The sequence below is a fragment of the Heterocephalus glaber genome, unplaced genomic scaffold (assembly GCF_053883595.1).
Source record: "Heterocephalus glaber isolate CG9 unplaced genomic scaffold, H.glaber_assembly_v1.0 deba00000937, whole genome shotgun sequence".
Classification (NCBI taxonomy): domain Eukaryota; kingdom Metazoa; phylum Chordata; class Mammalia; order Rodentia; family Bathyergidae; genus Heterocephalus; species Heterocephalus glaber.
In genome coordinates, this window is record NW_028258173.1 from 15,269,028 (window position 1) to 15,282,268 (window position 13,241).

The 13,241-nt window shown below is 47.6% G+C and overlaps 1 protein-coding gene across 1 annotated transcript in view; it reads left to right on the plus strand.

Moving 5' to 3' along the window:
• The first annotated feature begins 283 nt into the window (after positions 1-283).
• Positions 284-13,241, plus strand: part of Pitpnc1 (phosphatidylinositol transfer protein cytoplasmic 1) — a 273,815-nt gene continuing 260,857 nt past the window's right edge. Inside the window, exon 1 of the mRNA XM_087208224.1 lies at positions 284-1,091. Coding sequence (XP_087064350.1) covers positions 537-1,091 — 555 coding nt within the window. The 5' untranslated portion in view covers positions 284-536. The remainder of the gene's footprint in view (positions 1,092-13,241) is intronic.

Consider the following 13,241-nt stretch of genomic DNA (forward strand, 5'->3'; position numbering starts at 1 on the left):
TAAAATGAGGGATCTGTTTAATATGGATGAAATACCAACACTCCAGGCATTTTCATTGATATTTCACTGTGACTTTTTGAACTTAAGAGTGCTGACACGAAACCCTATTCTTTCTGCTCTGCGAAGCCTACAGTCGGATTGCAGAGCCAGGGCAGGAGAGGTAACAGGCGACGTCGGGGTTTATCCTTTCTCGTTACATACTCTTCTGCTAGCACTTCATTTTCACTCACACTGTTGCATTCCCTGTTTTCCAGGATTCCGTCTCTGAACCCGGTTAGGGGTTCACCGACCCAGGTGAAAACCTTCGTTTTAGGCATTTCTGAAGACTTTCCAAAGGTCAAGGGTCATTGTGTATCTTGGAACCAGAAGCTTCCCAGAGTGGCCGGGCAGAGCCCTGTGCCCGCACCCGGGGCAAATCTGCAGAGTCTCGGAGTTAAGGGGTTCAGGTGAACCCCTCTCTTCTGCTCTTCCCGGTCGGTGCCCGCCGAGCTCGGCTCCGGGGCAGCCCTCCGGTCTGGCAGAGGCTCGGGAAAGACATGCTGTTTTGTTTAAATCCTCCACATTCTTTGCCATTTCCCCATTGGCCGGATGGGGCTACGCTCCCCGCCGCGGCCGCCGCTGATGTCAGCTTCGTCGCGCTCGCTCCTCCCGCCCCCACCACGCCGGCCCCAGGCTCACTGCAGCTCGGCGCGACTGCCGGGCCCGGCGAGGCGGCTGCAAACTCGGGGCGCTTGCGGCGCTCGCGGAGCCGAGGGCTCGGGGGAGGGGACGCGCGGAAGGCGCCAGCCAAGGTCGGAGGCACCGCGGCCCCAGCCGGGCAGAGCCGAGCAGAACCGAGCGGTGGCGGCGGCGGCGCTCGCTCTGCCCTCTTCTCTCCCAGCCGAGCCCCGGAGCGCTCGGGGACTGGCCCTAAAAAGAGCAGGAAATCTGTTTACCGCCCGGGGAGAGGAGCCGTGCGAGCCTTTGTCTGGCAAGTCGGCATCTCCGGCTCGGGCTGCGATGTGCTCCTGGTGACATTAGCGCTGGGCGGACCGGCCGGAGCAAGGGGGGGTCGCCAGGTTCAGCCCAACCTCCGGAGGCGGATCGAGCAGGTGACTTTTGTGCATTTGTTTTAATTTGTGGACCCCCCCCCCCCCGCCTCTCTCGCCTGCTGCCAGGCATGTCCTGAGCTGGCGGCCGAGCCGAGCCGTCTCCAGCGGGTCTGCCTTCCTCGCTCCCTGACTTTGCAACACCGCGTTCCAGGAGCAGCGACCTCGGCGAGGGAGGAGGCGGGGAGCCCCACGCACCGGGACCCTACCCCTGCCATGCTCTCGGGAGACCCGGAGAGAGCCAGGAGCTGAGCGCAGCGCCCCGGCTGCTCCGCCGGCCGGCTCGAGAGCCCTGCCCCGCGCCCGGGCAGCAGCCGTGTCGATCTGGGGCGCTCCCCTCCCGCTGCCCGCCCCTGGGGTCCGCGGCCGGCTGGACCATGCTGCTGAAGGAGTACCGGATCTGCATGCCGCTCACCGTGGAGGAGGTAGGCGCCGCGCCCGGCCTCGCCCACTGCCGGGCCCCGCCGCCGCCTCCCTGCCGACCGGTCCACTGCGGGCGGGAGGGCGTCGGGGAAGCCCGGGTGGAGCCCCGAGCCCCGGGGATGCAGGAGCGGGCGCAGGGGCGGGAGGCTGAGGGGTTGCTGGTTCCACTTGTCACCCTGGCGGGGAGGGCGGCGTTGCGTGGGCCGGTGGGCTCCAGGTCGGCTCTTTGGAGGCACCCAGAAACCAGATCGCTGGGGAATCACAAGGCGCCAAAGGGATCCGCTGCGCCCCTCCCTCCAGTTCCGACGGGAATGTAGCAGCCCCGAGAGTCCGGGCGCGCTCCGTGGCTGCGGAGCGCCTGCCTGGGTCGTGGGCCCAGCCTCCCCTGCCCGCCCTTCCCGTAGGTGGGCGCGCGGGGAGAAGCCCTGCGCCCGGGGGATCTGGAGGCCCCGAGCCCCGCAGCGGGGCCCCTCGGACCCCTAAGGGGTTCGTGCGCGCCCCGATTTCTCATTGTCGCTGCTGGTCCTCGCGCCGCTCCCGCCACGCCTGCTCATCGAGGTTCCGGGACCGGGCTTGTCCCTTTGCAAACCGCCTAGCTCGGAAACTTTGTGCGTCTCTAGTTCCTCCACCGGGGGAGCGTGGTCTGCGGGCGAGCCCCGAGCGAGCGGCGGGGGCTGCGGTGCGGCCACACGAGGGCGCCTTAGCCCTGGGTGCCGCCGCGGCGGGTTGGGAGTTCGGGGCAGGCGCTCGGCCTCCACGCGCAGCCCCTGGACGATTCTCCCAGTCTCCCGAAGCAGCAGGGAGCTCTATGGTCCAGGAAATGGTGACTCAGCGAGGGTTTTTCTGGCCCGGGCTTCCCTTTCGTTCCCCCCTTTCCTCCTTACCTTTTTGGTGATTTCACAACCGCTTGGCGTCTGTCTGAGGACCGCGAGGGAGCGCGAAGCCAATCAAGGCAATTTGAAACTCAGCAGTGTGGTTTGGTGTGGCAACAAATAAAATCAGAGACCCAGAGACCCAGACCGTATTTCTATTTAAACACAGTACATTAAATCTATCAGATAATGTTATTGAGCCACTACTTTGTGAAAAGGGCCGGGTGGTTTTGTTTAGACTGGACCGAGGCTGGGCTCACAAGGGGCTATCTTCGTTTGTCATCTGGAACGAGCCTGAAGCCTGAATGCAAGACGCTAGGACAATGCAGAGTGAGATCGAAGTAGCCCAGAGTTTACCAAACGTTTCACGGGGACACTGGCGCGGCAAGGCCAGTCGAGCTTTGGAGTTGGTTGGGATCTGAGGAGGTAGTAGCATCTGAGCGGGGTCTGGAAGGATGCAAGCCATGTGGGTAGCAGAGTTTGGGGTGCATCCAACCTTGTAAATGGAGAAGCAGCACACAACTTTGTGGAGAAAGAGGAAGGCAGATGAGCGGAACTGGTGAACTGGAGTGTTTGCAGAAAGGCTGGCGTTCTTCCCATCAGTGGGCGGCGGATCTTGGATCTCGGGTGGTTCAGATGGGGCTGGGTAACTGCTCCTCTGTCCCTTCCTGGGACTGCATTGGTGGGTAGAGTCGGGAATTTGGGGGCAACGTTGGGACTGCATATAGTACACAAAACAATGCAAGACATAGGCAAGAAAAGAACCAATTCTAGAATCTTCTCGTCTACCAACAAAGTCTCTTTATCCTGTTGCTTCTCTTCTCGGACTTTTTAAACAGAGCACCTCCCTGCCTTTTTTTTTTTGTTTTTTAATACCCACAAGTGAGGTAATCACATTTGAGTGATATAGGTGGAGGCCCTTTCTTAATTGGCCGACAAAATCAGACTCCACCTGTAGGATAATGTGTAATTATAAATTATTTAATGTATAATTCCTTTGGATTAAAATCAGGATGATTCAGTTTGAGTGAAATCATTTTCTGAAGTCCTTTTCTATTTTGTCAGAGAAGCAGAGGGGGCATTTGAGATAGGAGGTTTCAACTCGAAAGAAGTAAGATGAACCACATCAGACGGTGGGTAAGGAAAGTAGGCCCAGCTTGTCAGCTGTTAGACCCCTAGAGTCTGAACTACTAGTGGCCCCATAATCTCCACCTTCCCACTTTGCCCTGTGTCCCGCTGACCTGAACACTGAAAACCGGGAGCGACATCAGTCTTCCACCAATTTAGATAGACTTTTGGGTGCTTAAATTTTGCTTCACTCCTTGATTCACATTGGACCTGATTGAGCCTGCGTGGAACTTCTGGAACTTGTTCCTGTTTAATCAATTAGTAACACTCTCTGAGTTTTTGCAAATGAAGCAAATGCCTGTGTCAGTGTCTGTTCTTTGTCCCTGGCCTGCAACCATTTTTCCATTTCACTCTCTCCTGCGGTGGGGAGTAGGTAACTGGTGTGTTATTATCCACATTTAAAAGATGTGTGTACTGAGGCTCAGGAGGGTTAATGTGCTTCAGGCTACACAACTAGTTAATAGCCAAGCTGAAAGGAGAGCCTTGTTCTACCTCATTATTTGCCTTTCCTTGCTTGCTCTTTTCCATCACTAGTATTTAATACAGGAAAAGGAGAATCCGTTCTTGAAAACAGATAAAGTGAGCCCTATCAACTAACCAAAAAAATCAGAGGCCTCTGAATTGTTCTAGATAGTTCTGGCTTCTATGATTTCTCTAGCCTTGTTTTAACACTTGAAACGTTCCTGAAATGTTTCCAGGAAAAAATAGCTCAAGAGATAAGGAAAATAAAACTGAGCTACAGTCTAGGTCAGGATGTTGGTAGGTTGTGTGCTTGTGTGTGTGTGTATTTGTATTTAAACATTAATTTCAGGGCTAGGGGTGTAGCTCAGTGGTAGAGTGCTTGCCTAGCATGTGCAAGGCTCTGAGTTCCATGCCCAGCACTGGAAAAAGAAATTTCAGAATAAAGAATTATGAGAAGTAACATTGTATGGAATAATTTTAATTTAAAAAAAACCCTCACTGGACGTTGTCTCCTTGTTTGTGTTATATTTGGACTTCTCTGAACTAAATATAAGCCCGTTGGAAAGTTATGAACAGAGAAGGTCCCTGGGGCGTATTGGTTGCTATAAAGAGAAAATTGTCATTGTCTTCATTTGAAACATTTGGTGACATAGATCCTAGCATTCTAGGCTTGGAAGAGCTGTTTAGTGGAAATAGTTTGTAGATGAGCCATTTCATTTTACAGAGCACTGTAGGCTGTCCAAGGCTCAGCTGGTTGTCTCATGGCCAAGGGCAGAGTCCAGGCTGGAATCCAGGTCCTCTGATGTGAAGCCATTTGACTGTAGGCAAATTTCTCTTGCCGTTAGGATTCTTTGTTGGAAGAAAATATTATCCCTAAGCCCTCTGTGTAGAGCAGGTGTGCTGGGCAGACCCTGGTGGGAGGTGACTTGGGGACCCTGACTCTGTTTACCTAGGGGATTCCCAGGGGTAATCCTATTGGAAGGGTGGCCATGGGACTCTATAGTTGAAGCTGCTTTTGTATAAGGAGCTCACTGGTTGTCCTTTGATGGTATGCTTTTGGGGGTGGACTTTGGATGTGTGGTAGAACTCAAGACCTCCCGATCCCGGCTATTCCTTGGGGCTGTAGTGGGTCCCAAGGTCTTACTCACCATCCTCAGCATTCTCTGAAGCACAGTCTGATGATTACCCCTCCCTGGCAGAGTGTTTATTTCCAAGATAAGCATCAAGAGATAAGCACATCCTAACCTTATCTAAGGCAGGGATCCTTTGTTTCATTGCTTTCTTTTATTTCTCTTTTCTAAGTACTAGAGACTGAATCCAGGGGGACACTATCACTGAGCTATACTCCCAGCCCAGCCCCATGTGTATATGTATGTATGTATGTATATATGTACGTATGTTTGTATGTATGTATCTATCTATCTGAACATAGTCTTGCTAAATTGCCCAGACTGAGCCAGGTGTGGTAGTGCACATCTGTAATCCCAGCACTGAGAAAGCTGAGGCAGAAGAATTGCTTCAAGTTTGAGGCCAGCCTGGACTACATAGTGAGTTCAAGACCAGCCTTTTTGACATAGCAAGAGCCTGTCTTTAAAAAAAAAAAAAAATGTAAATTGCCCAGGCTGGCCTTGAATATTTGAGTCTCCTACCCCAGCCTACTAAGTAACTGGGATTACAGTGTGCACCACCATACCAGGCTTCTTTCTTTTTTCATTTTTTTCCTGTTTAACTGTTCCCATCTGACTGTATTAACATTAATTTGTGTACTTTTAGGGATTTACTTGCGGTCTGTAGGGATTTGGTGCACCATAAAGGAAAATAGAAACACTCTCCTCCTCTTCAGGAAGAGGAGCAAAAGAAAAGGAAAACAACTTTCCATACAGAATATTATGTTGTTCTTTAGCCTGGCAGGGAGCCAGCGCACTTTATCCAGGCTCCTCTGGAGAGCTTTCTTACATGCGTTTCTGAGAACAGATTTGGGATCGGGGAGTGCCACCTCTTGAGTGATGAGAATGGAGATGCCAAAATGCTCAGCAGCGCCCCTTGTTCTGGATTTAAACGATTTATTATGAAACACATCTGCAAACAATGTGGAGCACAAGTCCCAAAAGGACAGATTTTGAGCTTGATATTGGCACCGGTGCGGTTTCTGGTACAACACGATACCTTTGTATATGAAGCATAAATGTTTTTTAAAGAAAGTATTTTTTTTGACTCTGTGTGTGTGGTTTTTTTTTTCCTCCAAAATTTCCGATTGTTAGCCTAGTTAAGAGGGACTGCAGCCAGGGTCATGAGTTTGGTTTCTGGATGATGAAAGTAGCTTCCTGTGCCTGTTGCGCAGCCAGAGGCCAGTGTTCCTGGGGAGCCCAGCTATCTCGAAGAGGTGGGGTTTGGGGAAAGAAGGGCGGGTGAATGGCTAAGTGCAAAGCTTTCACCACTAATGGAGCGGAGAGGGCCAGATGCTGCCCGCTGGCAGGTCGGTGCAGTGGACTTTGTGCATGAAGGCTGCTGTTTCCCTGTGACTGGAGTGTGATGCCTGGTGCAGAAACACATTCCACACCCTGAGGGGGAAACGCACACTGTCGTTAACAAACCCTAGTTAAATGTGGTAGTAATTTTTTTCTCCCCTGTACTGGAAATTGAACCCAGAGCTTCTTACATGCTAGGCAAGTGCTCTACCACTGAGCTACATCCCCAGGCCTTTTTAATTTTTATTTTGAGACAGGATCTCCCTGAGTTTTCCCAGGTGCCCTTGAACTTGGGATCCTCTTGCTTCAGTCTGCCAAGTAGCTGGGATCACAGGCATGCACCCCTGTGCCCAGTGTTTTGTTTTCTTATTACATAAGACAACTAAGGTAAAAGTCATCCCGGGAGCTGGGCCTGGTGGTGCACGCCTATAATCGCAGCACTCTGGAGGCTGAGGCAGGAAAATCACTGTGAGTTTAAGTCCAGCCTAGACTACGTAATGAAACCCTCTCTCAAAAAGCCAAAGAAGAAAAAACAGTCAGAAATCCTGCATCTGATTGAATACGTATTACTGTTATTCAAAGAAAAGCAAATAATCCTTACTTTAGAAAGGCAATGATTTCAGTTATTTCAAGTAAATAGAGAATACTATTTTTTGTAGGCAGTTTTTTTCTTTTTGGTACTGGGAATCCAACTTGGGACCCTGCGCTTGTGAGGCAGGTGACGGCACCACTGGGCTACATCCCTGGCCCTGTAGGGAGGTTTTTAAACTTTAAATTTGATTAATTAATTTTTTATTGTGGAGATTGAACCTAGGGCCTTTTGCATGCTAAGCAAGCATTCTGCCACTGAACTGCACCCCCATCCCCTATGGGACAGTTTTCTCTTTCTTTCCCTGTTTTTGGTACCAGGGATCAAACTCGGGTCCTTGGGCTTGCAGGCAGGCAGCAGCACCACTGAGCTAAATCCCCAGCCCTCTTTCCTTTTTTTTTTCCTCTTTCCTTTTTTTTTAAAAACAGGATGCCATGTAGCCATGCTGGCCTTGAACTTATGATCCTCCTGACTCAGTCTCCCAAGTTCTTGGATTACAGATGTGTCACCATTTCTGGCTCCTGTAGGCAGTTTTTAAAACATTCATACACTCTCAGTGGTCAACCCAAAGTCTGCCCGTCCTCCCAGAGTGTTAATTAAGGAAGTGTGTATGGTGGAGGGGTCACAAAGTGTTTTTCTTTTTTTAATGTAAAAGTGTGTGGACAATGACAGTCCCCAGGTTTTTTAGGAGCAGAAATCACTAGAAAAGTTCATCCACATTCACTGCTTCAGTTTCCTGTGTGAGCAATGCAGGTGCCCCGGCTAGCCTGCATGGGCTTTGGTTTGTTTGCTGCAGCTTGGGGTCTGTGTGGCTTTATAGGCAGCTGTGAGGAGAGAGAGGGAGGAAAGATGATCCAGATGCAATATGTATGTACCAATCCCCAAGCTGAATAATTATTATGTATTGCAAATGCATAGCAATAAAACATTTTTTAACAAACCCTTTTGAAAACTAGGTAACACTTCTGCCCCTATTTAGATAAAGAGCTGAGTTCTAGAAATCAGCTGATTAATAGTGAGAAGTCAGGAAGGTTGCAAGCATCTTTTAGCAAATTCAGTCCACTGGGAGAGGAAAGCGAATTTCAGAATGCAGATTGCCAGCTACTTACCCTGTCTTACCCTGGAAATGAGGAATTTTGTGGGATTCCTAGAGGAGGTTTTTTTTGGGTAGGTTACAAGAAGGATGAAGCCCAAGTGTATTGTAAGTACTAAAACTACAAATCAATCACATCTGGAAAGTTTAGCTTGAAAAAATTATCTTGGAAACTTTATTTTTTGTTGTTTTTATACTAGGAATTGAACCCATGGCCTTCACACTGAGCTACAACCCCAGACCTTTTTAACTTTTTATTTTTTGAGATAAGTTTTGCTATGTAGTTCAGGCTGGCCTTGAGCTCATTATGTAGCCTAGGTTGACCTCAGAGGCGATCCTCCTGCCTCAGCCTCCCAAGTGCTGGAATTATAGGTGTGCGCCACCATGCCTGGCTACGATCCCTAGAACCTTTTTAAATTTTGAGACAAGGTCTTGCTAGGTTGCCAGGTTACCAAGGGTGAGTTGAACAGGTGATCTTCCTGCCTCAGCCTCCCAAAGTACTGGGATTACAGGCATGCGCCTCCATACCTCCATAAAACCTGTAAGTTTTATTTTTTGTGCAGTATACAAACTCCACCCTCCAGAAAGTTACAGTTCATCCAATCTATTACAGCAGCACACACCTCCAGGGGCGCTATTTATGTGGAACCCAATGGGAATGGAAACTTGTGATGGGGCTTCAAACCAACTGCCTTTGCTCTGACTCTCCCAGCTTCTGCCACTGTCATGTGCCAAAACTTGAATGTTTTAGAGTAAGCTTGTGAGTTTGTAAGTGCAAATGTCATCTCAGAATCATCTTTCCAGACCACTCCATCTGAAATAGTGTTCCTGTGCTGGGGATGTAGCTCAGTGGTAGAACACTTGCCTACCATGAACAAGGTCCTGGGTTCCATCTCCAGTGCTGCAAAAATAAATAAACAAATGAAATAGCTTTCCCCATGGAAAATAGCTTTCCTCTGTTATTCTCCATGTCCATACCTGTTTATTTCCTTCATAGCATTTATCATGATTTGTACTTGTTTTGTTTTCTTATATGTCATTCATCTCCATCATTATCTTTTCATTATGTAACCCGCATGACAATACCCAGATGATATTTTAGCTTCTTTTTCTTTCATACTAAGTCTGAAATAAAGCATTTGTTTTCCGCTTACGGCACATCCCAGTGTGCAGTGGCCACAGGGCTGACAGGCTGCGTGTGGCTCTGATTCTCGTTGGTCGGTGCAGTTCTCATGCTTAAACCCAGGGCCTGGCAGGGTACATATTTGCTCGATGGATGGATGGGAGGAAGCTAAGAAAACCAGAAATCTTTTAGGAAAGCTGACCCTAACAGTCTTTCTTTATACTGTTTAAATTTTTTTCACTTAAGTTTTATATTGCCTGAAGTTTTACCAGTTAGATATTCCTCCCCTCCCTGCCCCGCTTCCGTGCTGGGGAGTGAACTCAGGGCTTCACAAATGCTAGGCAAGCACTCTACCAGAGGTCTATCAACACCCCTAGATAGATTCTTTTAATATTAAAAACACTTTTAAAATTGCTTGTATCTCTGAGATCAATCATTCCTAGGATTTACTATAATCTGGCTACTTTCCTTCTAACTTCTGGAGGAGTAGATTACTTTTCTACTTACCGTGTAACAAATTGTCAGAAATTCAGTGGCTTAAAACAACAGCCATTTTTCATCTCCCTGTTTCCTATTTGTTTTTTTTGAGACAGGGTCTTGCTATGCAGTTCAGGCTGGCCTTCAACTCACTATGTAGTCCAGGCTGGCCTCGAACTCGTGGTGATCCTCCTGCCTCAGCCTCCCAAGTGCTAGGATTGCAGGTGTGCGCCACCACACCCGGCTGGATACTTACTCTTGCAGGAGGTGAGTCCTGCACAGATATCTGGCAGATGTTCCTCTTTAAGACTTCCGATTGTGGGCTTTATTCCAAAGGCGGCTAGCTGGCTATTTAAGCTGGGTCGGTCTCTGCAGTCTGTCGAGGATGGCAAAAATCCCACTAGGCTAGGCAGGGCTAATCTCCCAGGATGGCAGATGGTGTTGGGGGAGCCCTGCTGCAAAGGATATATGACCTTGGGCACTGGCTTCACAAACAGCGACAGAGAAAGGAGTCCGGGTCACCCACCACTTCCTGGCTGGCTGCCTGAGCAATATTGTGTAACGCTGTTTGTTGACTTAGAAACACTAGTTAGAGCTCACCAAGATTTTGACAGCAAGTATTGAAGTGACTCATTCTTCCATTTCCCAGCACTTTGACAGAAGGGGTTTGCTCTAAAAACTCCATGGAGATTAGTGGAAGTCGACTCATAGCTAGACGCCTAGCAAGCGTAAATTCTTGGTCCAATCTATCTGATGACTTCACTTCTTTTATCTCTTTTCTTTTTTTTTTTTCAAGTTCAAGTGAAGCATGGCCTTCTTGAATTCCTACTGTGCCCAAGCAAATCACCAAAGCACCATCACCCCTTGATTCCTTGAGCATCCTATCTGACCATCTCTCAGGGTGTTGTTCTTTCCCAGGCAGTCACCTTGAGAAGAAAGAGTGGTCCAACAAATGTAATCTGATGATAGCCTGTAATCATGGTGTTTAAACACCTAATCGAAGCAGCTGATCTCCAGAGATTGCTCCCCCTGCCCCATGTCATTTACACACATTTGTGCCTTACACAAATGCGCACACACACACACACCCCATTCAAGTCTGATTATATTTGCAGTATTAAGGCTAGATCCAGGTGTTTCTGAGCACTACTCTGATTTTTTTTTTTTAGCACTGAAAGCAACAAGTCTGTGTGTTTATTTAAAAGAAAGTTTGCTGAATGTGGTGGCAGATGCCTGTAGATCCCAACACTCAGGAGACTGAGGCAGGAGGATCATGAATTCAAGGCCAGCCTGGGCTACATAGTAAGAAAAATTAAAAATAAGTCAGAAACAGAAGAAAAGAAAATGTATTGACTGAAGAATAAGAAGTCATTATTAACTTAGATGTTGCTGTAATTAAGTTGTTTAAACCTTCAAATGCACTGGCCCTTATTTGCTGAATTCTTTATATTTCCCAACATCTCTTCACTATTTTCTAGTTTTAATTATTATTATTATTTTTTTTGGTACCGGAGATCGAACTCAGGACCTTGCGCTTGCGTGGCAGGTGCCGGAACCACTGAGCTAAATCCCCGGGCCAAGTTTTAATTATTGTAGCAAGGTTTCTCTGTCTATCTGTCTGTCTGTCTGTTTCAGTGCTAGGGTCAAATCCAGGGCCTCATCCAGGGCCAGTGCGTGCTAGACAAACACTCTATCACTGAGCTTTATTCCCAGTCTTATTTATTGTTTTTTTTTTTTTGTTTTTTGTTTTTTTGGTACCAGGGATTGAACTTGGGACCTTGTGCTTGCGAGGCAGGCGGTGGAACCACTGAGCTAAATCCCGGGCCCAGTCTTATTTATTCTTAAAATGGCAGTTTTACTTATCTCTTGTCTCTGACAAAAATGTTACAACTTGTATGGACAGCGTTCAGAGACAGTGACACCGCCTGTTTCAGAACGTCATACCCAGTGCTTCCTGAAGAGCCTCCTGTGTGACTGGCAGTGCCTAGAGAGCAGAGGCTTCCGCCTCAGTCGCTTATCTGAGCCATCTCTGTCTTCCTGGTGTCTTACAGAAACTGCTAAAGTTATTTGCGCTGGCTTTGTAACACAACAGTAGGGAACTAGGCAGTTGTCCTGTGTATATTCGAGGTCTTGGTTCAGTGTGACCTTGTAGTAGTTTTGCCTTAATGTTTATAATGAAGTAGTTATGCATGCCTCAACAATACATCCTATCAAAGTTCCTGTTTGGAAACTATGAGCATTATTATTATTATTAATATTGAGATGGGGGCCTGCTATATTACCCAGGCTGCCTGCAAACTTGTGATCCTCCTACCTCAACCTCCTGAGTAGCAAAATTTGACTTTTAAGTATTCATGGGGCCCTGGGTTCCATCTCCAGCATCTCTCTTATGTGCGTGCGCGCACGCACACACACACACACACACACACACACACAGTACATGCACAATCCAATTTCTTAGAGATTAAATAACTTGTTCAGGATTACCAAAGGAAGTAATTAGGGGTAGGGAGTTCTTATGTTTCGGGACAACAATGGTCTATAAGTTTTATTTCACATTAAAAGATCAATTTTACCTACGTCTTGAGTTATTTTAATAAATGAATCCTATTCCTCTTTGGAACAAATAACTTTTGTGGTTCATACTCTAAAAAGAGAACCACTCCTACAGTCTTGGAAATGACTTCTTTTCATGGCAGTGAGAACCTTTAGTTTTTATAGGCATCATTGGCAGAGATGTTAGCTCATGAGTGCCTGCAGTTACTTGAAATTTGTGTCTGCAAAGAACGATGGCAGGAACAGATGAAAAGCACTGTGTCTTTAATACATTTAGTTGAAAACTTAAAACTCTTCATGTGGAGGTAAACAAAACTGGAATGTATTCAGAAATGATCAGGGCCATGTGAGGTGGCTCAAGCCTGTAATCCCAGCACTCAGGAGGCTGAGGCAGGAGGATCGCTGTGAGTTGGAGGCCAGTGGGCTACATAGTGAGTACAAGGGCAGCCTAAACTACAGTAGCAGACCCTATCTCAAAAAATCCAAAATTAAAACAAAATCAAAGCTGGGTATCGTGGCACATGCCAGTAATCCCAGCACTCTGGGAGGCTGAGACAATAGGATCATAAGTTTAAGGCCAGGCTGGGCAATTTAGTGACTTAGTGAGACTCAAAAAATGAAAAGGAGGGGCTGGAGATTTAGCTCAGTGGTTCCGCTGCCTGCCTTGCAAGTGCAAGGACCGGAGTTCAATCCCCGGCACCAAAAAAAAAGAAAAAGAAAAAAAAAATGAAAAGGAGCTTGGAATGTAGCTCAGTGTGAAGGCCCTGGGTTCAATCCTCCAGCACCCCAGCATACACATATACATAAATATATAAATATATGAATAACTTTAAAGAAATATTATTCTGAAAATAGAGCTCTAATAAAAGATTTTTTCAAAATTCAACATTATCCTCAGACCATTATCACCATCAAGGATGTTAATAGCAGTCAAGATGGCAAGTTTTACGTTGTATGTATTT